We start from the raw sequence: 26,193 nt of genomic DNA on the forward strand, positions 1-26,193 counted from the left end.
AAGCTGCTCTGTGTCAGCTGACGGATGGCCAGGCTTTATTTGGCGTCTGCTTCTGTGGATGGCAGCCCTTGTCATCATCATCATCATCCTCTGCAGGATGTGAGCAAGGCAGTCTGTGCCTGGAGTGGTGGAGCTCATGATTCCCTTGATCGGGGGCGCCGTGGGGCTGCTTCTTGGTGCCCCCCACGAGCTTTTGGTTCTACTGTTTTTAAATTTTGTAATGCCGCCCAGAGTAGACTTATTTGTCTAGATGGGCAGGGTATAAATCTAATAAAATTAAAAAAAATTAAAAATTTGGGCTGTGTCCACAGCCTTGCCGCTTCGGAACCCTTGTTGTGCCTGTAGAGGCCCATGGCAGACCCCCTAAATTGTGTCATCCGGCCTGCTGGTTGGGTTGTGACCTCCATCCTCCGGGGCACACTCCTGCTGCTGCTGCTGCTGCTGCTGCTGCTACTGCCTGTCAAAGCCGGCGGCTTCTCCACCCACGCACGCCTCCACGTGAGAAGGACCAGAGCTGCAGGCTGGTTCTTCAGAGGCTGGGACTCAAGAGGTGGGTGGCGTGTCCCTCCTTTGGGCTGTGGCTCTCACGAGGTCTTGGCTGCGGCCACGTCCCGTCTGCCTCGCTCCATGTCCTTTGGGGGGGTTTTTGCCAGCGGGCCAGGGCAGGGCAGCACCTTTGCGCCAACCCATTTTCCTGCCAGGGCAGCTCAGCCTGGAGAGAGTGCACATGGTGACAGCGTTTTGCATTCAGACTGGAGCATCAGAAATGGCGTCGTGGCCATTTTCTGAGGCGGAGGGCTCTTCGGCCCACTTTGTGACTGGCATGCGGGAAAGGCTACCCCATCGCTAAAGCCCCTGTAACAGCACTTTTCCAAGAAGGTGAACACGGAGCTGGTAAACTGAGGGGTGATGATTGATTCAGGTGCTTGTGAAGGTTGTGAGAGCAAGCAATCCGGAGAGGTTGCCGAGGCTCTGGTGGCTTCTTCGGTGGCCGTACCAGGTGCCTGCAACAGAATTCTTCCATGTTCCATGGATCTTGTCCACCAGGTGGGAACCCAGGGAAAGGCCAGCTTGCTTCTAGGTAGCAGTTTCCAGCTTAAATATTTGCCCTCTGCAGAACGTAGCCCCACACTATCGATGCTCCCCTTTTGGAGGGAGAGGGCAGGCAGGCATGTGTCTGAGCGTGTAAGGATTTTGCTCTTCTCTGCAAGGGGTGAAAGAGAGAGCATCTTGCCGTTGGTCGTTTCCCCAAGGAATCGGGAATGCCCGTCTGCGTCTTCCTCTCCCGTCTATAGGCCCTTGCACGGTTTGATTCCGTTTCTTTTTCTTTTCTTTTCATTTTTAAGTGTTTATTTAGGAACAGGGATGGAGAAAAAATAAGGGGGAATAGGGAAAAGGGAAAAAAGATTTGGGGGATAGGAGAACATAAAATATACCATCATCCGATTAATTCATATTACAAATACAAATCAACTTTTTGCTTTTTCACCGTTTGATTACCCTCCTGCTTTTATCTTATCATTTAATTTTAGTTTTATTCTGTTACTCCAACACTGTCTGGTAACTGCTGCCATTTATACCATACATCCCATCGTTCAGTTTCCTCTTGAATTAAACAGTCTTTCAGCCCATCTGACAGAATATCCATTTTTTCACTTCCCATATTTTCACCATAAGATTCTCTGGTTCTCTACTTCCTTGAGATTTTTGACATAATGCTTTTCAATTTTGGAAGCTGCATAGGTCACTGGGTAACTCTCTATCCCATTTATGTTACCTGGAGTCATGCCTAATACAGACGGTTCTAAAGTTTGTACAGCTTCATTTAAGTTTTGTTTGGCATCTACTGTCCCCTCTTTCCTCCCTTTCATCAAATCTTCTATTTTGCTAAGACTTTCATTCACTTGCTGAAACCCTGTTATTATTATCCTTTGCATATTAATCTGCCATTCCTTTTCTATTTCTTGTACCACTGTTCCAGAGCTTTGGGACTGAACAGAGCACGTCTCAATAATCACCCCTTAGATATCCTTCCACAGTTTCCACAATTTTATCAACAATCCAAACCCCTCATCATAAACCTCCCTTTAGATCTCCCTCCAATCTTTATCCAAATATTATAATGTAAGATTAACTTTTAACCCAGCAGATACAGAGTGAAATAGAACAGTGGCACAATTTTTTCTTCTTCTTCTCCTGAGTTCAGCAAGCTCTGTTATCAGACTCACACGCACTCTGCAATCCGACAAACAAAACAACAAAACAACAATCGCCAAGTCTCAAACTGTCCACTAGTTGCTTTTGAAGCCCGTCTTGCGATCTTCATTAACCCCTCGATACTCCTTAGTCCAGTCAACCACGTCAGCTCCCTTCTTCTCCTGAGAACCACCACATTCTATTATTTACAGTTCACAAAATCCAAGGAAAGGCGAAGAGTAACGTGTCCCAGCCAAACTACATTTACTACACTCAAGTCTCTTAAATCCAGACAGATGGTGTTACTATCTGGGATTCTTTTCCAGAAACATAAGATTTATTTTTCCGTCTCACTCTCTCGGCTTTGGAATCAGCCTGGTGTTTTAAGAGTTCACTTGGAGAAGCTTTAGTTTCGCTTTTGAGTCAGACTGGTAAGATAAGCTCGCCGCTGCTTTTCTTCTTTCAGCCAAATATTTTCATTCTTATTTTCAGCTTAATGAGGCTGTTTCATAAATCAGAGGCTTCGGCTTACTTACTTGTTATATATTACTATTTTATATTGATTGCTCTCCTCTCCCTCGGTAAAGGGTTCCTCGTGGCTCAGTGCCAAAAATGGTGCCCGCTCCGGTCCATGCACGGTGATTTCTTCAGAGGGAAGAAGTCTGGGTCTGCCTCCCTTTCTTCTCCTTCTGCTGCTCACCATCTGCTTCAGAGAGACTTCTCCTAGACTCTCCTTCTATCCCCATTTCGAAAGGGGGATCCCAGGCCAGACGGTTCCAGTTTTTTCCAGAGAGCTTCTTCTCTAGAGTTACTGGCAGCAGCGCAGCAAAGCCCTGCCTCCTCGTTTGATTCCGTTTCCACAGGGTGGATGCAAGAAGAGCGACTGGCAGAGCGGGCGGTGAGGGAGAAGTAAACCCTTCCAGAGGCTACTTGGGACTTGCTCAGTTCCTCGGCCCTGGCTGGTGTCTTTTAGTGGTTTTTACACAGAAAAGTGAAATGAAAACTCAGCAAGGAAGTCCTGTAAACGAGAACTGTTTTAAGATGGAAACTAGCCTGGCATTGAACTGGGGGTTTTGCCTGGAGGGGAACTCTGTGGCTCGAAGGTGCTTTGGGGAGGGTTGCTCACTCGCACAGCAGCAACAGTGTCGTGTGTGTGTGTGTGTCTTTCCAAAAGGTCATGGAGGAGAAGGGACAGAATGGAGGCACCCACAGGTCTTACAGCCAACCCTTTTTGTTGCTGTTTAATTGGGCTCAGAGAACGATTTTGGGAAGTCATGGTAAATGCTGGTGTATTTGAGGGGGATCATTTCGGGGGAGATCTGCCAGGTGGTTGTCTAAATTTCCTCTTGAAGTACTCCAGAGTTGGAGCGCTCACCACCTCCCGAGGTCATTGGTTCTATTGTCATACTGCTTCTAACAGTTAGGAAGATTTTCCTGAGATTCAACCAAAATCTGGCTTCCTTTAACTTGAGCCCATGGTTGCCTGTCCTGCACTCTGGGATGATCAAGAACAGATCCTGCCCCTCCTCCACATGACAGCCTTTCAAGTACAGTGGGGTCTCGACTTACGAACTTAATCCGTATTGGAAGGCAGTTCTCAGGTCGAAAAGTTCTTAAGTCGAATCTGCATTTCCCATAGGAATGCATTGAAAACCATTTAATCCGTATCTGCTCTTTTCGTCCATAGAAACTAATGGGAAGCTGCTATTCCGCCTTCTGCCACTAGAGGGGGATATTTTTTCTTTTTTCCCTTTAACCTAAGCTTTTAAAAAAAGGGAAAAAAGAGTTCGTAACTCGAATCTAAGTTCGTAAGTCGAGTCCATATATTCCTATGAGAGCGGTTCGTAAGTCGAAACGTTCGTATGTCGAGCCATTCGTAAGTCGAGACCCCACTGTATTTGAAAAATGTTATCCTATCACCCCCAAGTCTTCATTTCTCAAGGCCAAACCTGCCCAACTCTTTCATGCCGCATGGGACAAAGCAACAGGCACCGTAGCTTCACTCAGGCTGTGCAGATTGGCACAAAAATGCAAACCGTTGGCCCAAAGCGTGGTTGTTCTCATTGTAAGGGCAGAATTGAGATTGCCTCCAGAATCTTTGCCGTTCTCCTTGGGGAAGAGAAGACTACAAGAAACTCTTTGACCTTACCTGTGAAGACCAGCACAACGAGGTTTCCTCCAACACCCCTGCTCTGGTCCAGGGTGTCAGTCCCAGGCCCTTCTGCCAGGCGCTGCTGGAGAGTCTCCCCGCCAGGGCCTGGAAGCGGGCAGTCTCCCTGCCAAGCCCTGGCTTTCCCACTGAGCTGTCACTCAGGACTGGTCTGGAGCTCGGCACCGCCTGATCCAATTCCAGCTTGGCACCCCTGGTGCCTTTTCCCTGCCAGGCGGGGAGTCATGAACTGGCCTTGTCTCTCCCTCCTTGTACAAGACAGAATCGCAATTAAAGAGGAAAAAGAAAGTGACTCCGTTCCCAAGACGCCCCCGTGGAGGTGCAACTCCCAGGAGCCTTGATGTTCAGCGGGGAACCAGGGGCGACCCCGCTTAAGGGCCTCTTTGGAGTTTAGCCTGTGCCACGACTGGGGAAGACCCCCAGCCTCTTGATCCAGAACTGAGCCCCAACCCGAAGGGGACTTCCACTTCCCTCTCCCGGTCATAGGACCAGGGCCCTTTGAAAAAGCTGGCGCGGTGGGCTCATGGGCCTTGCAGTGGCTTCCAGCTGTGGGGAACGAGGGTGTTGCAGACCTCTTTTTAGATGGCCAATATAGGGGAGGGGGTCATCCAGGGATTTCAGATCGGTCTTTTGGAAGGCCAGGGGGAGAGCCTATTTTGCTGTCTCCTGCTTTAAATCAATGTCACCCCAAGAATTGGCCCTGAGCACCTGCCCTCCCAAAGAGCATCAGGTTACATGCATTTTCTTCCCACAAGGCTTCAGGCATTCACCATTTGAGGAGAAGTGGCTTATCCCAGCGGAGAGAACAAAAGGTGAATAAAATCACTCCGGGAAGGCAGTGATTTGGGGATAAATCAGTCTTGCCATCACCCTGCGGTGCCTAGCAACCACCTCCTAGTTTTTCAAAAGGGGGAGTGGAGTTCTGCCTGCTTCCCGTTTCTTTTCCCCTCCTCCCCCTCCGTCAGGTTCAGGATTCTAATGCCTAAACCTCTCCCCAAGACTCCTACCGAACCCTGCAGACCCCCTAGGGAAAAACCAGAAGCCTGTGTCCTTCACAGCTTGCCTTTATCCTCAAAAAATGGTTAATCCCAGAACGAAACCAAGCAGTCGTTGACAATCATGTCAACATTCACCTGAGTATTGAGGTATAAGGTTCCCCCCCCCATTGTTGCAATGATTCCAGGCAACCTCAGCTTGTCTAATTCAACAAGCTTTATTTCTCGACATTATTTCTAGGTCCCATATACTCAAAAAGAAAATCCCAGTTATTCAGCAGTCTCACAGCTATGAAAAAACTGTATGCTGAAACAGAACCCCATCCTTGGAGCTTGTGAAAAGCTGCAGGTGTGATTGCCTTCCAAATTTCTTACAACAAGAAGAAGTTGCAAAGAAAAGTACATTCCAAAACAAATTTTAAGTTGTAGGCAGAAATTAAATCATATTTGAATCAAAACTTAAAAGGAGTTTATAGCTCAAAAGAAGCATATTGAACCATCAGAGGATACTCCAAAGCACATTATTTTTTTTAAAATTGTAAGTTTAAGTAATCTTTAGTTTACTTATTTTTCAATAAGAATGTTCCAGTTATTCTAGCACATGTTATAATTCTAATAGTTCATTCCTGAAAATCTGGCAGGCTGCCACCTTGACCTGTACATCATTGTTATGACTAAAAGTTTTGCAAGGCCTGAAGGAACCAAGGCTGGTAACATAACAAATCTAGACACACCCCCCCCCCCCGAAACCTATCCCTTATTCATGTCTCATTATCGTTTGATTGTTATGGTAGAGTGGCCTTGCTTGGCTGGAAAGCTTGCTAATTATTTTGATAACTATAGTAAACTATTGTTCAAGCCTCAATTTTAAAAGAATTCTCATTTTCAGGGCTGCTTCTTCCATACCCTCCTTAATTATTTTGGTAGGTAAAGACACAAAATTTCAAACCTTGACATCTTCCTTGGTGGTTTTGCTTTTTTTGGGGGGGGCAGGCTGGTGGTGGGGGAGCTGAAAAGGATGCTGGGGGTGGAACGTTCCCCTCCCCTGCCACCTCTCCATGGTGAAAAACTACAATTGGGATTCAACATTGCTTGGGATTCATTCTTCTCAGAGGAGGGAGCCCATCACCCCCTTCCTGATGCCTGGAGGAACACCCTGGCTGACCCGCTTTCCCACTCGCCTTCTTCCGTGGTGCGCTCAAAGTCTTTGCTCCACTCAAGTGGAAGTGATCGCCTCCCTGAAGGGACGGCAGAGAAAGCAGAATGAGGCGCCGTGACTTTTCCTTCCCTTTCCTGTGCCTCCAAAGGAAGAAACTGGGCAGTAGCTGAACCCAGCGGTGGGCACCCAACTTCCACATCGGTCTCTTCGGGGTTAGGGCTTTTCTCTGTCTAGGGGGAGAGTAGTGAGTTGTGTACTCTTGACTCTCAGCGATGGTTCTCTCTCTCTCTGTGTGTGTGTGTGTGTTTGTGTGTGTGTGTGTGCGTGCGTGTGCGTCTGTCTGTCTGTCTCTCTGCATGTGCCTGTCCTTTTGGGAGAAATGGATGGCCTTCATCTTTGCCTGCAGGGAAAGTGAACCCCCTTACTCATAAGTGCATTTGAGGCACGAACTGCATCTCCTCCAGGGAATTGCCCTTCATTGAGCATTAAAGGTGAAAGAGAGAAAGCCTATGAAGGCAGGTGTACCAGCTGGGTTTAAGAAGGGGTATTTTGCAGGGAGGAAAGCTGGCACACTCAGTGGCCACAAGTGCAGGGCTTCCCAGCCTGGGGGGGTCCCCGGATGTTCTTTGACTCCAACTCCCGGAATTCCTGGCCAGCACAGCTCGTGGTCAAGGCTTTTGGGAGTTTTTGTCCAAAAACATCTGGAGATCCCAAGGTTGGGAACTGCTGCTCTTGGGCTTCGGGAGCTGGCCGAGGAGTCGGGAGCCCTGGTTTCAGATCTCTACTCCACGGTGACACTTCCTGTCCAGTCTCTTTTTCAGGCTGGTCCGCCTTGCAAGCTTGTTGGGAGTATAACAACCGTAGGGAGGAGGAAGAGAGCCGCCTGAGCCGCTTGACCTTGTTGGAAGAAAGGTGGGGTGTAAAGGTAACAAACAAAGAGTTAATTAAGAAATACCCCTGGCTGTGAAGTCAGGACCTCCTGGAGTGTCTCCTGTTTTTAAGAACATGTCGTAGCAGCGGCTGACCTGAATTTTTACACCTGCAGTTGCCTGAGTAAGAGAACGAATCGGAATTGTGAGTTTTTTGTGTTGGGAGGGATGGTGTCCATGTGTCCGACACTCCTACACACACACACAGTTTCTGAAAAGCCGAAGGCAAGTTGTTGTGAATTCCCCCTCCGCTGTGTTTGGAAACACCCTCTCGGGTTCTCTCCTTTTCAAGCCCTAGGATGATGTGGAGGAGACGGGGCCACGGCAAGGGAGTGACCCGGGAGCCACGCGTGCTCACCACCTGCTGCACTTCGGATCAAAGTCTCCCTGTGAGCAAGAAGAGAGAAAAAAATAATCCATGGTCCAAAGGTGCTTCCTGTCTCCTGAAAAACTTTGTTTGGTGATTTGGAGAAGCAGGACCGCCTTGGTGGTGGCTCAGCATTTCTCCGTCCAAAAAACATCCACCTTTTCTTTATTTGTTTGCTTCTTACATGTCGGTGGTGACACTTCGTTATATTGTACTGGTCAGCTTGGAGAACTGAAACGGTTTTTATTTGGCTTTCTTTGCTTTGTAACTTGTAGGAACTTGGTTTTTTTTGAAAAGCTGCATCCTTTGGCACGGAGCAGGTACTTTGTGCATGCTCAGAGGCCCTCAACGCCTTGTGCAGGGTGTCACTCCCAGTGGCGGTCCTCCGTCTCACCAGCCCCTTTCCCCGTTGCTTCCTTCTCCCCAGGGTTTCCCATCTGGGGTTTTTCAGCCTGGGCGCCAGAAGGCCACCCCAGCTGGGCGAGAGGCTCCCCAGGTGTGACTCGACCGTCTCCTGGAACTAAAAGCTTCAGGGTCCCATCCATTCCTTACTTTTCTGTCTGCAGCTTTGGGGAGAGAACGAGGCCCCTTTCCTTTCCCCCCTCCCTTTTTATCTCTGCTTTGGTCTTGGGGGAATAGAGTCTTTCCGTGGCTGTCCCTGTTCCCAGCTAGAGATTCGGGAAAGGGAAAATGTTTTGGTGGTGGCTGGTCTCTGCCACAGTAACAAGCCTTTGTGCCAGTTTGTGGTGTTATTTAATTAAAGATTTATCTGTCTTGTGAAAGCCCCATTAAAACAGCGGGAGAGCTCCGCTTTGGAGGGCCAACGTAGAGATAGAAATCTGTTTCCCCCCCCCTCCCCTCCGGCAATCCCTCCCCAGGCGCCGCTGTGCCAGCCAACCACGTTTTGTTTCGAAGGCCTTCAAACCGTGGAAGGGAAGGAGCGTTTCTGGTCTTGTGGAGGAGCCGAGTCCATGGCTGCGACGGCCCTAAAGACAAGACCAGCAGCAGTCGGACCGACCCGCCAGTCAGTCGGGGGTCGGTGTGTCTGGTGCCGCCCAGGGCCCCAACTCGCCTTGTCCCTTGGCCTGCGGTGTGTATTTTTGGGACACACGCTTGCTCACCTTCACTCTCCGTGAAGCTCGTCCTGGTTAGAGACACTTTGAGGTTTCAGGGGGTGTTTGTCTTTTCGAAAAAGAGACTCCAAGCCGCTCACTTTCCGTAACCTTTCTGGTTCCCTGCTAAGGTTCGGGTCCTTCCAGGTGGCATCTGTTGCACAGGGAGCCCTGGCTAGCCCTCTGAAGACAGCAGGCGGGCAGGCTGCCTGGGTCCAGCCCCAACCCCGCCCTTGCTTTTCGTGACGGAAGAGATGTGTCATCTCGGAAGCTTGCACGGAGCATCGGGTGCCTTTTCAACGAAGCTAACAAAGTTGCTGGTGCAAACATGGATTTTGGAACAGCCCCTCCAGTTCCTTGATGGTGCAAAGGGTGAACCGACACTTGAGTCCTTCACAGTTTGGAGCACACACCCCCCCTGTGTTTGTGTGCTCTCGAAAGGTGTAGATGTGGATTTCCTGCTTGGCCGGAGGGCCGGACCCGGCAACCTGGGCTCCCTTCTGCTTCTACAGTTCTGTGATTCTACGGAGGCTCGTGTAGCGGAGGGTGCGCGGAGCGTTTTCAGTTAGGAGCTCTGCTCTCAGAACTCATCGGCGGTGGGAGGCTCAGGGATCCAGGAAGAGAAGCTGTCGGAGATTCAGCTTCCGAGTCACCCTCTCTGTCTCGTGCTTAATCCTGGAAGGGGTTAAGGCCTGGGGGGGGGAGGCTATTGGCATCAGGGCAGAGCCCCCACCACGTTTAGGGGGAAGTGCTTTGCTCAAAGCCACCGGCTGCAGGAACGGGTCCCCCCAGGGGGCTTTTCTGCCGTCCGAAGGTCTCGCAGCGGGCACGACTTCCCTGTTGGACTAGAGAGAGGAGCTAGCTGCCCCTCCAGACCCACCTCTGGCCAAATCCAGCTCTGCGTCCCCGTCGCCTCCCTGTGGCCCTGAAGTGGACGCTTAGTCCCACATCGGGAGCATTCCGGGGAGGGGGGCGCGCCTGTGGGTCTTCTGCAGCGCATGCTCTGTGAGGAGCTGAGGCCCAAATTGATGGGGATGCTCAAAAGGGTCTCCCCGCCAAGAACAGGATCCGGCCTTTTCCGGTCTTGGCTTCTGCTGCCCTTTTGGTTCTGCTGAGACTTGCAGGAAGCTGGGGGGGGGGAATGTGCGGGGTGGGGGCAAGGGGGGGGGAGAGAAAGCATCAGTGCAAAGCTCCCTCCTTAGCCTCTGTCACCTTTCCAGGGAGCTCGAGATTGTGAGGGGGGGGAGAGGAACACGAAGGTCTTTTAGCTGACGAGGAGGTCTGGGTCTCTCCTCCCCCTCCCCCTCTGCTCTTTGCCCATGAATTAGAAATGAGCGGAGGTATTAATATTTGAAGGTCGGCTGTTCCCTCACCTAGCATTGCCAGGCCTGCCCCCCCCTTTCCTGGGGTTTATTGTGCGCATGTTTGTCTGTGTGGGTTTCTCTCCCCCGTTTTCGCAACCTGCCGCGTTCTGCCATCTGGCGCTCCCACTTGTACGGGAGGGAGGCGTCGGATTAATGCGCGAGGAGGATTCCGGCTTGCTGGGAATCGCAGCCTCCTTTCTGGCTGGGTCGGGACGGAGGGCTTCTCCCCAGCGGAGCTGCGTGTTGTGTGAGGGACACGGCGGTCGCCCCCTCCCGGGGCTCTCTGCCACTGGATGGCTGAATGGGGAAACCGAAGGAGTGCGCTGGGGGTGTCAGTGCACACGCACGTGTGTGTGCTGAGCTCTCTCAGAAAGAGGTGCCATCCTGGGGCAGGTGGGGAGGCAGGCCAGGATCTGTCGGGGGGGGTAGGGGCCTGCCGGAGGAGTTGCTTTCTTCCCCCCCCCATGGTGTTTTCTTTGTTGAGCATTGCTTTATATGTGCTGAAGGAGAATGATGCCGTGCAATGCAACGCTGAGCGTGGACGGCTACCAAACAGGCAGTGAATGGCTGATCTTGTCGGCTGCCTCGGGACGTGTCAGTGGGCCCAACGGCCTCCCTCCATCTTCCGCCCAGAGGTGGGAGCATGACTGTTTGGTGGGCCTCTTGTGGGTTGCTCAGAAATATTCTGCCATTTCTCTTTCCTTGAGGCTTGGAAAGGAAACACCCAAGGAATTCAAATCTGTCACCCAGAAATGCTGCATCACCACTGGTGGTGTCACTATCCTCACGCTTTCTTCTCTGTGTTGCTTGGCGCACACTATGTGACTCCCCCCGTCTCCGCCTGCTTCAGACCCGTTCGGATAAACTCTGCCGGACTGGGACCGGTGGTGGGAAAAATTGCTTTTGGGGCTCAGCTCCCAGAATCCTCCAGCCCATTCCCTCCCCTCGTCTGGGCTTGGGACCCTGGGACTGACTTCATGCAAAGCAAAAGCCGTGCAAATGTTAAAAAATAACCAATTTCCAGCTTTTTCGTGTTCGTGGCGGAAGAGCTGATCTAGACCTCTCCTCTTTTTTTTGCCAGTGCTCCCTTCCTTACCTGCAGCTTCACAAAGGAGAGTTTTCAGTCAGATTACTTGGTGGATGTTTTCTTTAGCGGGCGGGACGGCTTAGCTAGTGTCAGAAGTCCACGTTGCTTGTCTCTCCTGACTGGCCCTTCACAGGATGTCTTCCATAGTTGAGCGAAAGCTCAAAAACAGGCAGCGTAGTCTCCAAAGGGAACAATATCAATGCAGACGGTGGGACTACCTTTATTAGACTGCTGGAAAAAGTCCACTGGATTGCAAGCTTTCAGTGCTGGCATATCCCATCTTCCTTGGGCAGTTTTCAGACGTTTCCTGGCATGGTTGTTGTAGTACATGCCAGGTGAGCGTTTGTAAGCCTGCTTCTGTGCCCAGCCCACACCTCCCAGTCTCTGGCCCAGATGGTTTCCCTGTCGCCTTCCTCAGATGGCCTTTTTTCACTTAATGCATGGGAAGCAACCTCAATGCCTTCCTCTTTACTCCTCCCTGGGGCTGTGTCACCTTCCCCAGGCCGTTGTTGACCTCCCTTGGCCATTGGTTAGAGCTGATGCTATAGGCATGGCCGTGGCTGCTTGACCAAAGCCCAGGGAGGGAGGGAGGGAGGGAGGGAAGCAAACAGATGGAGAGGAGAGTGCCATGTGGTTCCTTCAAAAGCTGCAGAGGCGTTAGCCTCCCTGGTCAATTTGGGGTGACCCGTATCAAGAAATGAGCGCCTCCGTGTGGATTTTTGCTCCGTGTTAACCTGGGTGGCCGCTGGACAAAGCGCCTCCTCCCTGCCATTGTTAAGCTTCTCATCGAGTCCACTAATGGAATGCTTTGCGTGCTTTCGCTCTCCAAAGCTTGGCATCCGGCTGCCTGCAGGCCATTGCTAGAAAACACCGCTTCTGATTGAAGCTTACATCCTGCTTCATATTTCTTGTTTTAATCTTGCTGTTCGTTTCCAATCACCTCTAATCCTCTCCAGTCCAGCGTGCGTGGTGGGGAGGGCTCAGAAACAGGAGGAGGAGGAGGAGGAGGAGAACCCACAGGGGGGGGTTGGATTCTGTGATATTTGTGTGTTTTATGGCTGGGATGCTTAAGATAGCTCAGCAGGAAACGGCTCAGCTGCCGCTCTCCAAGAGGGGCCGACTCTGTTTCCCCCCGTGGGTTAAAAAAGAATAAAGGGTTTTGCTCCCCAGTCATACTTGGGGATGAGACTTTTGTGTTGCAGTGAATGGGGGGGGGGACACACATAACAGGCTCTTGCTTATTTTGTTTTATTACATTTACACCCCACCCATCTAGTGCCTAAGCACTACCCTGGGCAGCTAAGAGCAGCTAAAAATGCAACTGCCCCTTCCCCCTTCTGCCCTCTTGTCTTTATGAGGAGCCTCCAAAATAGGAGGAAGGTGGACGGGCTCACGTGATAACGGAGCAGTTCGTCCTTAAGGCGCCACCACGGCCGTGGGGAGTGAAGCAAACTCCTGGGAACCCGGAGTCAAATGATAGGATGTTTCACGGCTCTGTTGGCTTTTTCAGAGCTTTGTTCCTCCCGTGAAGAGCCTGTTGCAGCCGCTACTCTGAGCCGTCATGGAAGGGGGTGCAGGAGCTGCACAGATGCACCTGCAGGGGTTGGTTTGTGTGTGTGTGTGTGGGGCGGGGGATTTGGCATGCTTTCTGTTTGTTTCTATAAAGAGGAGCTCAACCAGATCATTCCAACCTATCCCTGCGGTGGGATGTGAGGGTTTCCTGATTTTTAAGTAGAAACACCTCTGCATAAAAGCAGGGCAACAACCAGATGTGCCACCTCCAAGGTGGAGGCCGAGAGGAGCAAACCGGGCTCCTTTGCTCCCGCCCTGCCCACCTTTCCCGACGGCTGCCCCAAGATGCAGTGTGTTGTGGTTGTGGCTGCTCGTTGCTGCAGGGCCGCCTTGGAGCCACTCACGTTTCCCCCCCCCCCTTGCCTCCTCCCTGCCTTTAAAAAGAGCCACCGTGCATCCCTCCAGCTGCAGCGGCCGGCGTGCTCAGAAAGGGAATGTTCTCAGGTGTCCGGAGAAGCACCGGACGGAACCCACCCCAACCCCGAGGAGTCCCAGCCAGGCTGGCTCCTCTCCCAGCTTGCACGCCTCCCCAGGCCCGGAAGCAGCCCCTTCCGCTCTTCCCCAGAATGAAACCAAAGGGCCCGAAAAGGACTCTCTCTCTCTCTCTCTCTCTCTTACGTCCCATGAAAGGGACTGCTGGCCTGAAAAAACGAACAGAAAGAAGAATCTGCCCCCAAAGCAGAGCAAACACTTCCACCGGGCCCAACGCTTCCACCGGGCCCAGCCCTAATCACAACCCTTGTGAATGCCGCCACGTCTGTGTGTCACCACCACCCCTCGGCGAGCAGCCGGGGGTCACGAGAGAGTTGCCACGATTACGCTCTTCTGCCTTTAAGGTCCCTCTGAACCCAGGGAGTCAGCCTTTCCCCACTTTTAGAGCCACGTTCTGCATCTGCACCGGCTTTGTTCCTGTCTCGCGTGCTCATTGCTCTGGTGTCACAGGAGCTGATCTCAGCCGACAACCCCTCTGGAAACCTGCGGCGGATCTCAGGCACAGCACAGGTGAAAGCCGAGGCGGCGCCCGGACGTGACAGGCGTTGGAAGCCACCATAAGGAAATGGGCAGCCGTGAGCCTCTCTGCCTTCCAAGAGACTGCGAGACCAGGCCGGTCAGGACTTGGTTTTTCTGGTTAGCCTGCTTCCTTGGGAGGAAGGATGCTTTTTCCGTCGGGCGCATGCTCCCCCTCCAACCCCAGCACCTGCGCTAAATCGTGGGCTGTTCACATAAATGGCACATCCAGAAGAAGGAGGTTGACGGCGAGGAAAAGATCCCGTATCTTTCTGTCCTGAGACGTTCCACGGAGGAGTCCAGTTGTTCTCCCCAAACGTGTTGGAATTGTTGCATCGGGTTGGACTGAAGGATGGCTAGGTGGGGCCGGCAGGATCCGTGCCTTTTCCCCAGCAGGAGCCGGCCACCTTCCTGCTTTGATCCCACAACGAACGAAGGACTCTTAAGGCAGAGTGCGTGCCTCACCCGAGCCAGGGAGAGGGGCAGAAGATGCTCGCCACCCTCGGTTATGGGTGTGACCTGGCAGCTGAGCGCTTGGGTTGGCGTGGGGAAAGCCCCCCGGGCAGCCTCTCTGGGCAGACTGTGCTCACCGAGAGGGTCTGCCTTTGATAGAAAGGGTCTGTCTGTCTGTCTGTCTGTCTCTCTCCCTTCTTGGGAGGATCTTAGGCTGCCTGGGTGGCTTCGTTCATTCCTGGGTGTCTCGGGGGGGGTCAGTCGGAGGAAGCCCCCTTCCCTCTGTAAATTGGCCACCAGCCCCGTTTTGCACAGACGCCTGGATGCCTCGGAGGGTGGAGTTGCCGGCAGAGGCACCGCTGGGGGTCCTGGTTGCTCTGGGGTTTTGCTGCGGTTTATGCTTCGGAGGGGAAAGGAGGGGGCCACCATCCCGCAATGAGCTGCTCCTGCTTCTCAGCAGCGCCAAGAAGGAAGCGCTTGCCACCAGCAAGAGACCCGGCTTCTTTCTGGTGGTGTCCCCCTCTGCCCCCCACCACTCGCCTGCTCAAAGCCCCTCAGAGGAGCCAGTGCTTTCTAAAGGGCCAAGGCACAGATGTGCTGAGCGGGTGGATGAATGGTGGTTTCTTTTAGTTATGGGGTGGGGACAGCCTCGTGTGCGGACGTGCAAGGCTCTGCTCATCCCTTCCCTCTGTTTCCTTCGGTAACACCGTTGTTTTTTGGCTTTTTTGTGGAGCCGGCGAGAAACTCGCCACCCCATTGGGTTGAGCCTCTCACTGATGTGTGTGTGTGTGCGTGCTGCAAAATTCACAGCTCCTGTGTGCGCCGCGGGAAAACAGCTGCAGGTCCCTCACGCGTCGTCTGATCCCTATGTGAAAAATGGAGCATTCATGCTTCCCCCCCCACACCCCCCCACCTGTCTCTTGATTCTGTTCGCCATCACGGCTCATTGTAGCCGAGCGGGGATGGGAAGCGGCCACCGCTCTGGAGCCTCAGAGGGATTGGGCTGGGCCGATGGGCTGCCTCGTCTTGGGGAAAGTGGGTCAGGTCACAGCAGCCACGCTCCACGGCAGGTAATGACGGGGCGTGGACGCACCGCTGGCCTAGAACCTGCCTGGTGCCTGCGCGCGCACGCACACAGAGGCTCTGCTGGGGCTCGGCGCCTCTGCCCCAGTTTCTGGGTTGGCAGGGAAGCCACACGGTGCAGGTGAAAAGGATGAGTCTGTGTGTGTGTGTGTGTGTGAGAGAGAGAGAGAGAGAGAGAGAGAGAGAGAGAGATTTCCTCCTTTATATTTCTGTTCGGATCCCGCCTGCACAAAGTCCCCGCCTGCACAGCACCACAGGTTCCCTTCAGAGGAGGTATTCTCACGGAAGGGTGCTCTGCTGCCTTCATAGAATCGCCCTAAGGTTAGAAGGGACCTTGGAGGTCTTCTAGCCCAACCCCCTGGGGCCGAAGGCAAGAGACCTCCTGCCATCACAGACCTCATACACCATGAGAGATATCTCCCCTACTCTGGCTCTCTTGCCCCCCAAAAGAAGGAGAACGCCCACAATGAAAGCCAAGCGTATTGCCCACCACCACCGCCAAAGCAAAACAAAGCCCGATAGGAAGACTCCTCGCCACTGCCCTGATAGGCGTCCATGTCACCTCTGAGGCTGCTCCACTCTTCCGGGGCTGAATTGGGGCCCCGGCCGCTTTGCTGCAGCTCTTGATTCCTGCCGGAAGCCGGTTGGTGGCCTGGCAGTGCCGAAAGCACCCTGGCTTTGAACAGCACTCTTGGGTCTCGCTTCTTCTCCGTCATGTCACCAGCCTTCCGTCTTCAGTGAAGGGGGTCCCTTTTTCCAGCCCCGTTGGACTACAGTTCCCATCCAGAAAGACCTTTGGCGGCGGCAGATGGTCGTGATGGGAGTTGTGTTCCGATGCTGCCGGTGGGCTCCCAAGGGCTGGAAAGCCCCCCAGGGTTCCAAGCGGCTCTTCCAAGGTGCTTCAGGGGTCCTTGTGAGACGGGACTGAGGAGGAGGGTGTGGCTGGTCACTTCGTCTGGCCGCCATGGCTTAATGGTCCTTCCGCTCTCAAGTTAGAGTCCTGGCCATCTTTGGTGGTGGGGCGAAGACCCCCGAGGGAGCGAGACTTTTCTCACAGGGCAGCCTTACCTGCCTCTCGCTGGAAAGGTCGGTGGCTCTCCTTGTGCGGGTCATGGAATTGGCGGCCATTGGTGTGGATTCCTTGACAGAGGAGGCGTGTTGTAAAGTTGTGTAGCCAGAAGGCACAGCGGGGCAGAGGACAATGCGCTTTGAGGGTGGCCAACCTGCCCAGAGAGTGCGCTGGGGCAGCCCTCGTGCAACCTCTCCCAGCCCTGCCCTTTGGGGTCTCGCCCTGACCCCGACCCCCAACCCCACCTAATTAAATAGCTTCCCACGTTGCGCTCCAGGCCCCAGCCAGCCTCCTCCCCGTCCCTGGGCAAGCCAACCGTTGTTGTCGTTGACGCTTCTGCTTTCCAGGAGCACAGAATTTGCCTGTGGCTTCCCAGGAAATCGACAGTGCCTCTGTATTACTTCCCCTTTGCTGCCCAGAGTGTCAATGCTGATTTTCTCCCTTGGGCACCCCGGACTGGAGGCTGGCACCGCGACCCAGTCCCCTTTTGTTTGCAGTTGCTATATAGACAAGTTGGTTTTCCGGGTCATGAAGCTGGAACAGCGGTGGCCTCAGTTGTCCTGGGTGAGTCAGCGAAACCCGGGGCTTCGGCACCTCCCCGAGTATCTGTTCGCTGCTGGCCAGGAAGGCGCTTTGTGGGAACACCAGAGTGTCCCTTGGCCCAGGATTATGCCACCGGGCAGAAAGGCAATGCACACACTTGCCTTTCACAAAGGGGCGTGGAGGCCGCCGGACCAAGCCTTCCCCTCCGTCGAACCTTGAACACCATCCTTTAGAAATCGGGGGCCTGGCAGACGCGTGGATTCCCGAATCTGTAGCTGTGCAGTAAATGCCTTGTGTGAAAGAAGCCCTTGAAAAAGTTGCAAAAATATGCAAGCTTTCAGGTTCTCTACAAAACTGTCTCTGTGTTGGATTTTTTTGTGGGGGAAGCTGCTATTGAAGTTGTAATGTTTGTGCAGTTGTGGCAAGAGTGTTAAGGTTGCTGCACCAAACACACACACAAGGGACTGGGTCCCCAGTTGATTCAGCAGAACAGTTCCTGTCGGTGTGACTTTAAGATTCTAATGGAAAAAGGCATTTAGGTAATCCTGCATCACCCTGCCTGGGGATTTTGGAGTACGGGACTTGAAGCAGGTTCCAGGGTAAGGCTGCAGCTCTAGCGATGGGTGCTGAATTCTGGTTTTGCCATGTGGGGGATTCTGGGACCTGGGCTCCAAAACTCCCCCATCCCTGCACATCTCTGCTTGGCAACAGGCCTTTGCTACTGAATGGCGTGTGGTTGTGGGTTTTCTTTTTGCTTGTCTTTTGCTGAGCTAGACAGACACGCAAAGTAGCACCCGTTCAGACAATAACTCCATGCTGCCAAATGTGGTGCCACGAGAAGCGCCACCGTGAAAACAGTGAACCACATTAAAATCTAAAATTCGGGCCAGTGACTGCTGGCTTTTGATGAACGGTTTTGACGATTTGTAATTGCTTTTACGGTTTCATGAATTCTTAGGCTCTGGACTGTATTTGTTTATTTGGAAGCTGTTTTCAAGATCCTTTCAAAGAAAAGCAAGATAGAAATGCTGTAAAAATGAATGAATAAAAAACCAAGAGACGGCAAAGCTGTCAGTTGCCAATCAGTTAAAAAAATTTACCCGTATTTTTCCGTGTATAAGACTATACTTTTGTCTAAAATCTTTAGACTAAAAATTGAGGGTCGTCTTATACACGGAAGTAAGCTGAGGAGAGAACGAAAACAAGTGGAAGGGAAAGCAGGGATCAAAGCGATTCTGCAGCGCTGTTATCCCTTTCCCCCTACACTTGCTAAGCCCCACTTAGGTTTCTTAATTTTGGATTATAAAAGTGGGGGCATCTTATACATGGGACGTCTTATACACGGAAAAATACGGTACTTTTTAAAGTGGGGGAAAACCTTTACTTAAAAGGAAAAAAGAGTTATGGGAGAGGTCCCAGTGTGAAAGTAGGAATTTTTTTTCCTCCCTGACAATCAACTGCCATGCCTCTCCATACCAGGCGTGATGACAAGATAGTCTTAACTTAAAAGATGAGCGGGTTCCCCTGGGAAGAGACCAAGATGCTTTGGCTAGAAGACGGTCTGTTGAGCAGCCGCAGAGGCTCAAGGCCAAGGCCAAACGGACGTCATTCTTTCAGGGTTGGTATCTTGCAGGTGAATCGTCTGAACTGTCTTCAAAGGCAGCCCCAGGGTGAGCCCCTGACAGCAATCCAGCGCCAACGCCGTGCTGCTAGTGTCTGCATTCAGAATGCAATCCCTTTCTCGAGATGAATTCAGCCATTAAAAGGGGGGGGGGGGTTAGTTGTAAGGCAGAATAGCATAATAAAATAAAGACAGTAAAATAAATTAAACGGTTGATTTGGAAGCCCTCTCCGTCAGCGCTCTCCTCCCCCCACCTGCTGTTTCCCGTCTCCCGCCAGCTGCGTGTTCTTTTAGCTTCTGTTCATAAGAACTTGATTAGAGAACTCCCTTTATCTTAATCCAGTTGGAACCCTTCCAGAGAGCCGCAGGAAGGCGTTGTGCCGCAGACCGGGCGGCTCTGGCCCCTCGGGTGCCAAAGGAGGGCGAGCTGGAGCCCTCAAGGCTGTCTTTCCTTCTCCCTAGTTTTATGGCTACAGCTGCAAAAGGTGGGAGCGTCAGCCCTGGCCCTAATTCAAGTTCTGCCAGGTGGGACTTCTCTCCCCTGCTGCCAAGGCGGAAGAGCAGGGCTGGTGGAGCAGAGTGTGGCTTCCTTGCCTGGGTTGCCCTTTGCACATGGTCAGGAACACCTTCTCTTTATTGCACAATACCAACCAGGAGCTCTTGAAGATTTGGGAACTCAACCCAGCCTCTTGGTCTGCGTGGCTGGGGAGTCTGTGGTGTGCCCGAGAGCCACCTCGGTCGGAACAGGTCGCGTCCACCCCCACCCGGCCGGCTGTGTTGTCCCAAACGGTCAAGAGCCGATGTTCATTCCGATGCAATGGAGGAGAGGACCCTCGCTCTCTCATGGGGCTCATCTCGAGAGCGAGCACTGGGCCCCGATCGAATGCTTTTAAAAAGAAAAAGGAGTGAAGCCCAGAATGAGGGGCAGATGAGACCCGGGCTGTTTCATCTTGCGAGGGCCTCCCCTCATTCTTGGGAAGAAGAGTTCGAAAGTATTTTAAGATAAAGAATGGCATGTAAAAATAGGTTTATTTGCAGAATGCATCGCTGTCATTTTATTTAGATTTAGGTCCCACTGGCCTCCCCCCCCCAGCTTGTAAGTGCACACGTGGCTCCCTCCAGGCAGGATTCTGCACCCCCTATTTTAATGCTCTTTCCCCCCCCCACCGCCTTTCCCTGGGAAAGAAAAGAGCTTCCAGAGTTTTTCCAGCTGTGGGTGAGGGAAGGTGGAAGGGCTCCTTCCTGTCTCTGTGTACAGATGGAAGGGCTATATTTATCTCCGCTTCCACACTCTGCTCTTTTGGTGTCCCCCCCCCCCCCCGGCTTTCCGCCTGGTCTTTTCTGCTGAAGCAAGATGGAAAACAGCTTGGAAAGCGTTTCCTCTGGCACCTGCCGTGTGTTCCTCCTCTCTTGCTCTCCTGGTGGCTGCGCAGGTGGAAGGACAGGTGTGCGCGTGTACACCAGCAGGGTCCATGGGGGAGAGGCGGGCACCAGCTGTTTCTGGCCTGTTTAGGTTTGGAGGGGGCTGTGCAAGCAGGAGGTGGTGGGAGGCAGAGCAGGAGAGGCGTTCAGGGAGGGCTCTGTGCCCCTCCCTCCCCACCTTGTGCCCCCTCCCTGATTACCTTTCAGAAAGAGAGGAGGAAAAGTGGCATGGGGGCAAAGGGGGCCGGGAGGACGGCTAGGGGTCACGTGCCCAGAAGTCCTTCTGGCCGGAGAGTTCTCGCTCGGCAAACTTCCACCTGCTTCTCTTGAACCCCTGGATGCCCCCTTTGGGGGTGGAGTGGGCCTACTTGGCGCTCCCCCCCCCAAGCAGCGATGGCCAGCGGTGGAGAGCGACTGGGGGATCCCACCTGGAATCTCTGGTGGGGAAGGTTCCCCCAGGCCCACCTTGTTTGGGGTCATCGTCCCCCTTCCCAGCCTGGCCTTCTGGTTGCTGTGCTGGGGGGTGGATGGGCTGGGAGCCATTGGTTTGGCTCAGAAATGCCACACACACACACACACCCACGCTGAGCATGATGGCACAGCGAGCCGGTTAGAGCTTAACCCCTTCTGCCCCACTGAAGAGAGAGCGCATGTGTCTTCCCCCCCCCCCGCACCTACTCACCAAAAAAAGAGAGAGACCACCGTGAGGACACGTCCTCTCTGTTCCCCCCCCCCTTTCCGGCTGCAGATAAAGAAGGCCCTGCTGCTCCTCGGGGCGATGGGCCAGCCGGCCAGCCCTGGCGCTGACATGAAGTGAAGTGGGTGTCAAGTGCCAGTTGTGTTGTGTGTGACAAAGTGCCTGCCCCTCCTTCCTTCCTTCCTCCTTTCCTTCCTTCCTTTCGCTCATTTGTGCACAGGAAATCCAAGAGCAGAAAGAGGACGCAGGGAGTGCCTCTGTGAGGGGGGGGGGGGGATTCCCTTCTCTCACCAAGGCACGTGTGACTGTGTGCAGATGTGCGTTCCGGCAAGTGTGTGCAGGGCAGTTAAAATTCTGATGCAGAATACAGTACGCAAGCCGGGTTGGGCCGGGGTGACACTTTCTGCCCTGGGTGGGTGTTCCTGCAGCGTCACATCTTAGTAGTTGTCCTCAGGGTGGAAGGGATTGTGTCCCTCCCGAATTGGCCTCCTCAGCCACGCTAGATGCTGTTCCAAGTCCTCTCTCTATTCAGAGCGCGTTCCCATCGTCTCTCGAGGCGGAAGGAGGCCTTTGGCAGAAGAGGGCATCGTGGCTGGCTTGGACTCGGGGGTTTCCCCGCCCGGCTAGCCTTATGCACTGAGATGCCACTTGGTCCGCCATAGCATGGGTTTAAATAGCTTTACAGAGGCTTGGGTTTATTTAAAGCAAAAGTGAAGCAAAGCAAAACATACAGCTTGTACGCCACCCCCGTGGCACTCAAAGGACTCTCTGAGCAGTTTACAATTTAATTATGCAGGCTACACATTGAAGAGCCTCGTGGCGCAGTGGATAAAACGCTGTCCTGCAGCCAAAACTGTGCTCACAACCTGGGGTTCAATCCCAGGTAGCGGCTCAAGGTTGACTCAGCCTTCTGTCCTTCCGAGGTCAGTAAAATGAGTAACCAGCTCACTGGGTAATGTGTAGCCTGCATAATTAACTTGTAAACCTCCCAGAGAGTGCTTGAAGCACTATAGGGCAAAATATAAGCAGCATGCTTTGCTTTTGCTTTTGACCCTCTCCCACACCGCATGAGTGTGGGGTACTCAAATTACCAACTTTGGAAGGATGAAAGGCTGAGCCGACCTTCAGCTGGCTATCTTGAGTCAGTTGGGATTGAAGTCCAGCTGGTGAGCAGAGTTTTGACTGCAGTGCTGCAGTTCAGCCGTTGCACTGCAAGGCTCAGTTTCTCACTTTCCTGCCCGAAAGGACTCCGAAAACTGTGCATTCCAGAAAGGGCCTCTTGAAATCATGTCCTTCAAGTCGGTGGGCTGGGGGTAGGTAGTCCGGGTACGGAGCTGAGAAGGGGTGGGGACGGCATGAAAGAATATTGCAGAGGGGCAACCCTGTTAGCCCGCAGAAAGCAGACTCAACAGAGACACCTGAAAGGCGGCCAGATTTTGTTTTGACACAGATATTCATGCACAGCAGCCACCCACGTCTTTCGGTGCAACAGCCAAAAGGGGTTGCAGGCCACGGATTTTTAACACGTCACCACTCTCCTCCTCCTTGCCTCTGGCATAAAACCTTTTTATTCCTCCTTTCAGAGAGCAGAGGGAGTTATGCTCACAACAGTCTAGCAAGGTGTGTTGGACTGAGCGTAAGGGGTCTAGGTTACCTCCTGAGCTTTGTGTCTCGGACTGGAGAGAGTTGTGTTCAAAGCACCTCTAAAAGTCACCGTTTCTGCAGGAGTGGATTCTGTGACTCTCTCTCTCTCCCTCTCTCTCCCTCTCTCTCATGCTCTCGTCATGTGCTCTGCCAGGCATTTCAGCAAAGAGCCCTTTTATTGTCCTGGGAGGAGGGAGTCTCCCGGCCGGGAGGCCTGGCAAGAGAAGCAAACACCCAGCTGGCATCCTCGGCACCCGGTGGCATCTGGCCCTGAGCACCCTTTGTGGCCGCCCGCCTCTCTTGTTCTCTCTTTCTTGGTTCTGGTTTAAAGGCTTACGGCCTCAATCCTGCCACAAAGGCACACATTGTCCGGTGTTGCGCCTTCCCTTCTCAGCTTCGACCCTAATCCTGTTGTCCTCGTTAGTCACGGGGAAATCTGTTCTAATGAGTTTAAGGAGGCTTCGCTTTGCCCTGGCGAGCACACAGTGGTGCGGTGGGGTGCACGTTTTGTAGGCTGGGCTAAGCGGCATTTCCAAGGGCTGGTTTGTGTGTGTGTGTGTGTGTGCGCGCGCGCACACACTTTGTTTACCCTCCAGGTGTGAGAAATGGGAAAGGGGAGTGGTGCATGGGTGTGCATTTACGAGGCAAAGAGAGGCAGGAGAAATGTGTGCCTCCCACAGGAATGAGATACACACAAGATTTGTGTTCTTTGCCCAGCTCCCCCCTTCTTCCTAGACATGCAGACACCTGACCTTGCGCCCGAGCCGAGGGTGCAGCCAGAAATTCCTGAAGAATGCCGTCTGCAGCAGCCAAGGGCAGTTATGCCAAGCCGCGCCATCTCCGAAGCCAGAGATGGTGGCAAAGGATCTGTTTAAACAGGTCCCAGGAGGAAGGGCTCAGGGGTTGAGTCTTATCACCCTGGAAGGGAGAAGGTGGAGAGGTGGCCTAATAGCCGCTTTCAAATATTTGAGAAGCTGTCTTGTGGCAAAGCGGAGGAAGCTTCTCTTCTGCAGCTCCTGAAGGGAGGATCCACGCAGATGGATTCAAGCTCTGCTCTTTTATTGGAGGCTGTCAGACCGCGGTTGGGTGGCAGCTCTCAAGGGTGCGTTAGCTGTGGATCTCCCACACTGTCATGGGATTAAAGAGGACGATCCTTGGGGTTCTTTCCATCTCTTATGATTTTTTTGATCCTGGGTTGAGGCCTCCAGAGACTAAATTTGTTGGGGATTCTCAGCTCCAAGATCCAAGACACGGTGCATTGTCACAAGTTGCTTTGGAAAAATTTTCCCCCTTCCTTGAAGAAAGGACAGGAGAAGAAAAATTACAGAACTAGAATCCAGAGAGAGACCACTGAGAGAAAATATATACATGTGTTTAAAACCCATCTTAAGGGAACTCAATATAAGCCAGGGTTTCTTAGGCCACTATTGAATGTAAAATACTGTATTGTATCTGCTGTAATTTCCTGCTGTATTTCCTTTCTTCCCAACTAAGCAAGGCGGCCTTTGAAGCCCCTTTGGTGATTAGAGATACAGTACTTGTTCCTGCTTGTTGTCTAAAGCCTGGGATTAACTCAGCCCTCAATCTTGCCATTGTTTACAGAACAGTGCTTCCTGGGAGGGGAACTCAATATTAACAGGAGTCTTAAAGGTCATTGCCAGGTGTAAAATGTGACACTATCAACAATCTCTTGGTTGGGGGGGGGTATGCATCAAAGCGACCAACATGAATTTGACCCAACTCCGGGAGGCCGTGGAAGACAGGAGGGCCTGGCGTGCTCTGGCCCATGGGGGGGGGAGGTCACGAAGAGTCGGACACGACTAAACGACTAAACAACATTAACAACGAAAAAACAATGCATAAGTGTGTAAATATTTGCCACAAAGGACAGAGCATCATTCATTTCTCGGACCACCATGGGTTGGAGGCAACTTGATGGCCCCGAACGACAGCCGGGCACCTCTGTGTAGATTGAGCTTGCCCTAAAAATCAAGGGTGCTAGCTGTCTTTTGCCCCAGATGTCTCCAAGGCACGGCCCCACCCTCTGAAACCCTGGGAGCTCTGAAGTCCAGGTCAGCTGGCTGCGGCTGAGCAACGGAGGTGGGAGACGTGGACCCTTTGGGGCTACCGATCCCAGAATCCATGCCAGTTGCGGCTTTCGGGGAGTTTTTCTGTTTCTGAGCTAGGCTGAGAAAGCTTGTCAGGAGGAGAAGGAGAGGGACATTGGTGGGCGGGGAGCGGGCAGGGCAGCTTTCCAAACCCACAAGGGGAGGCTAGAAGCCAGGGTCGTTTTAAATAATCCTGGAGGGGAGAGACCTGGGTGAGGCGGGCTGGACGAGGCGGCCGGTTGCAAGGAAGAGAAACCACAGCCACGACCGAGAAGGCAGGATTCCTGGTGGTAACCGTTGTCTTTGCCCCTTTCGGCATAGCAACCCGGAGAAGCAAGGCCAGTGATAAAAACTGGTAGCGCTGGGTTTTCCAGTCTGTCGTGTCTCCCTTCCAGGTGGGAACGGAGCACTCCAGCTGTGTTGTGCATCCAGAGGTTGTCAGTCTTCCAGGAACCAGGTCTTTGAAAAACGGGCCTCTGAGCCTCTTGGGTTGCAAATGTGAAACGCAGGTATCGTAGTATCTGGGGAGGATCTGGGTTTGTTTTTTTTTTTTAAGGTGCCTGGAGTCAGAGCGCCAGAGAAAGACCTGGGATCTCCAGCCCTCTCGGCTGCACCGAAACCGGGGAAACTAAATCAGGGGAGTACTCACGGACTTTAGAGTCTGCTCACTGCGCCACCTGCTTGCATGGCCTTCCTGATGGTGCTGGACTGCTTTTCATTTATTATTTATTATTGATTTAAAATGTTTTTAACCCGCCTTTCTCCTCAAAAGGACACCCAAGGTGGTTCACAGCATTAAAAAAAAGACAATATATAAATCTAAAACTAGTAAATGTACAAATATTTAAAAAGAATTAAACAAGTATCATATTAAAAATGGTAAATAAAATCAACACTAAAAACACATTTACAGTTGTGTTCAAAATTATTCAACCCCCAATGCTGTAAAGGGGTTTAGGGACTATAGTGTACATTTGGAATTGTATTCAGAATGAAATCCTACAAGGACGTTTTAAAGAACCAAATGCAACTAAAATAACATCAATTGTTTATGTAATACAGTAAATGTTTCTTTTGTGGTTTCTTCATTGCCACAATTATTCAACCCCTTAAAGACTACCACTCTGAAGAAGAGAGGTTTCATTCAGGTGTTTTCGATCAGGTATTGAAAACACCTGTGGATGTCACCGAGCACCAATCAAGCATAATAAGCACCAATTAGGCAGCTTTAAAATGACTGTGATACTCAGCTCCTTCTAGACATTTACTGGTGTGGTTACAAACATGGTGAAGTCAAGAGAATGGTCCAGGAAGACAAGAGAAGAGGTGATTTGTCTTCACAGGAAGGGCAATGGCTATAAGAAGATTGCAAAGAAGTTAAACATACCAAGAGACACCATAGGAAGCATCATTCGCAAATTCAAGGCAAAGGGCACTGTTGAAATGCTACCTGGTCGTGGAAGAAAGAAGATGCTGACTTCAACTGCTGTGCGCTACCTAAAGCGTAGAGTGGTGAAAAGTCCCTGTGTGACTGCTGAGGAACTGAAAAAAGATTTGTCAGATGTGGGTATAGAAGTTTCAGCTCAGACAATAA

At 52.3% G+C, this 26,193-nt stretch overlaps 1 protein-coding gene across 2 annotated transcripts in view; it reads left to right on the forward strand.

The window, feature by feature from the left end:
* Nucleotides 1–26,193, forward strand: part of MB21D2 (Mab-21 domain containing 2) — a 47,128-nt gene that overhangs the window by 6,801 nt on the left and 14,134 nt on the right. The window contains exon 1 of one of the 2 annotated variants that reach the window (XM_072996393.2): nucleotides 20,068–20,173. The exons of the other annotated variant lie outside the window; for it this stretch is intronic. Coding sequence (XP_072852494.2) covers nucleotides 20,083–20,173 — 91 coding nt within the window. The 5' untranslated portion in view covers nucleotides 20,068–20,082. Of the gene's footprint in view, nucleotides 1–20,067; nucleotides 20,174–26,193 lie in introns of those variants that run through there. 2 annotated transcript variants of the gene reach the window in all.

Source organism: Pogona vitticeps, chromosome 3, assembly GCF_051106095.1.
Source record: "Pogona vitticeps strain Pit_001003342236 chromosome 3, PviZW2.1, whole genome shotgun sequence".
NCBI lineage: Eukaryota > Metazoa > Chordata > Lepidosauria > Squamata > Agamidae > Pogona > Pogona vitticeps.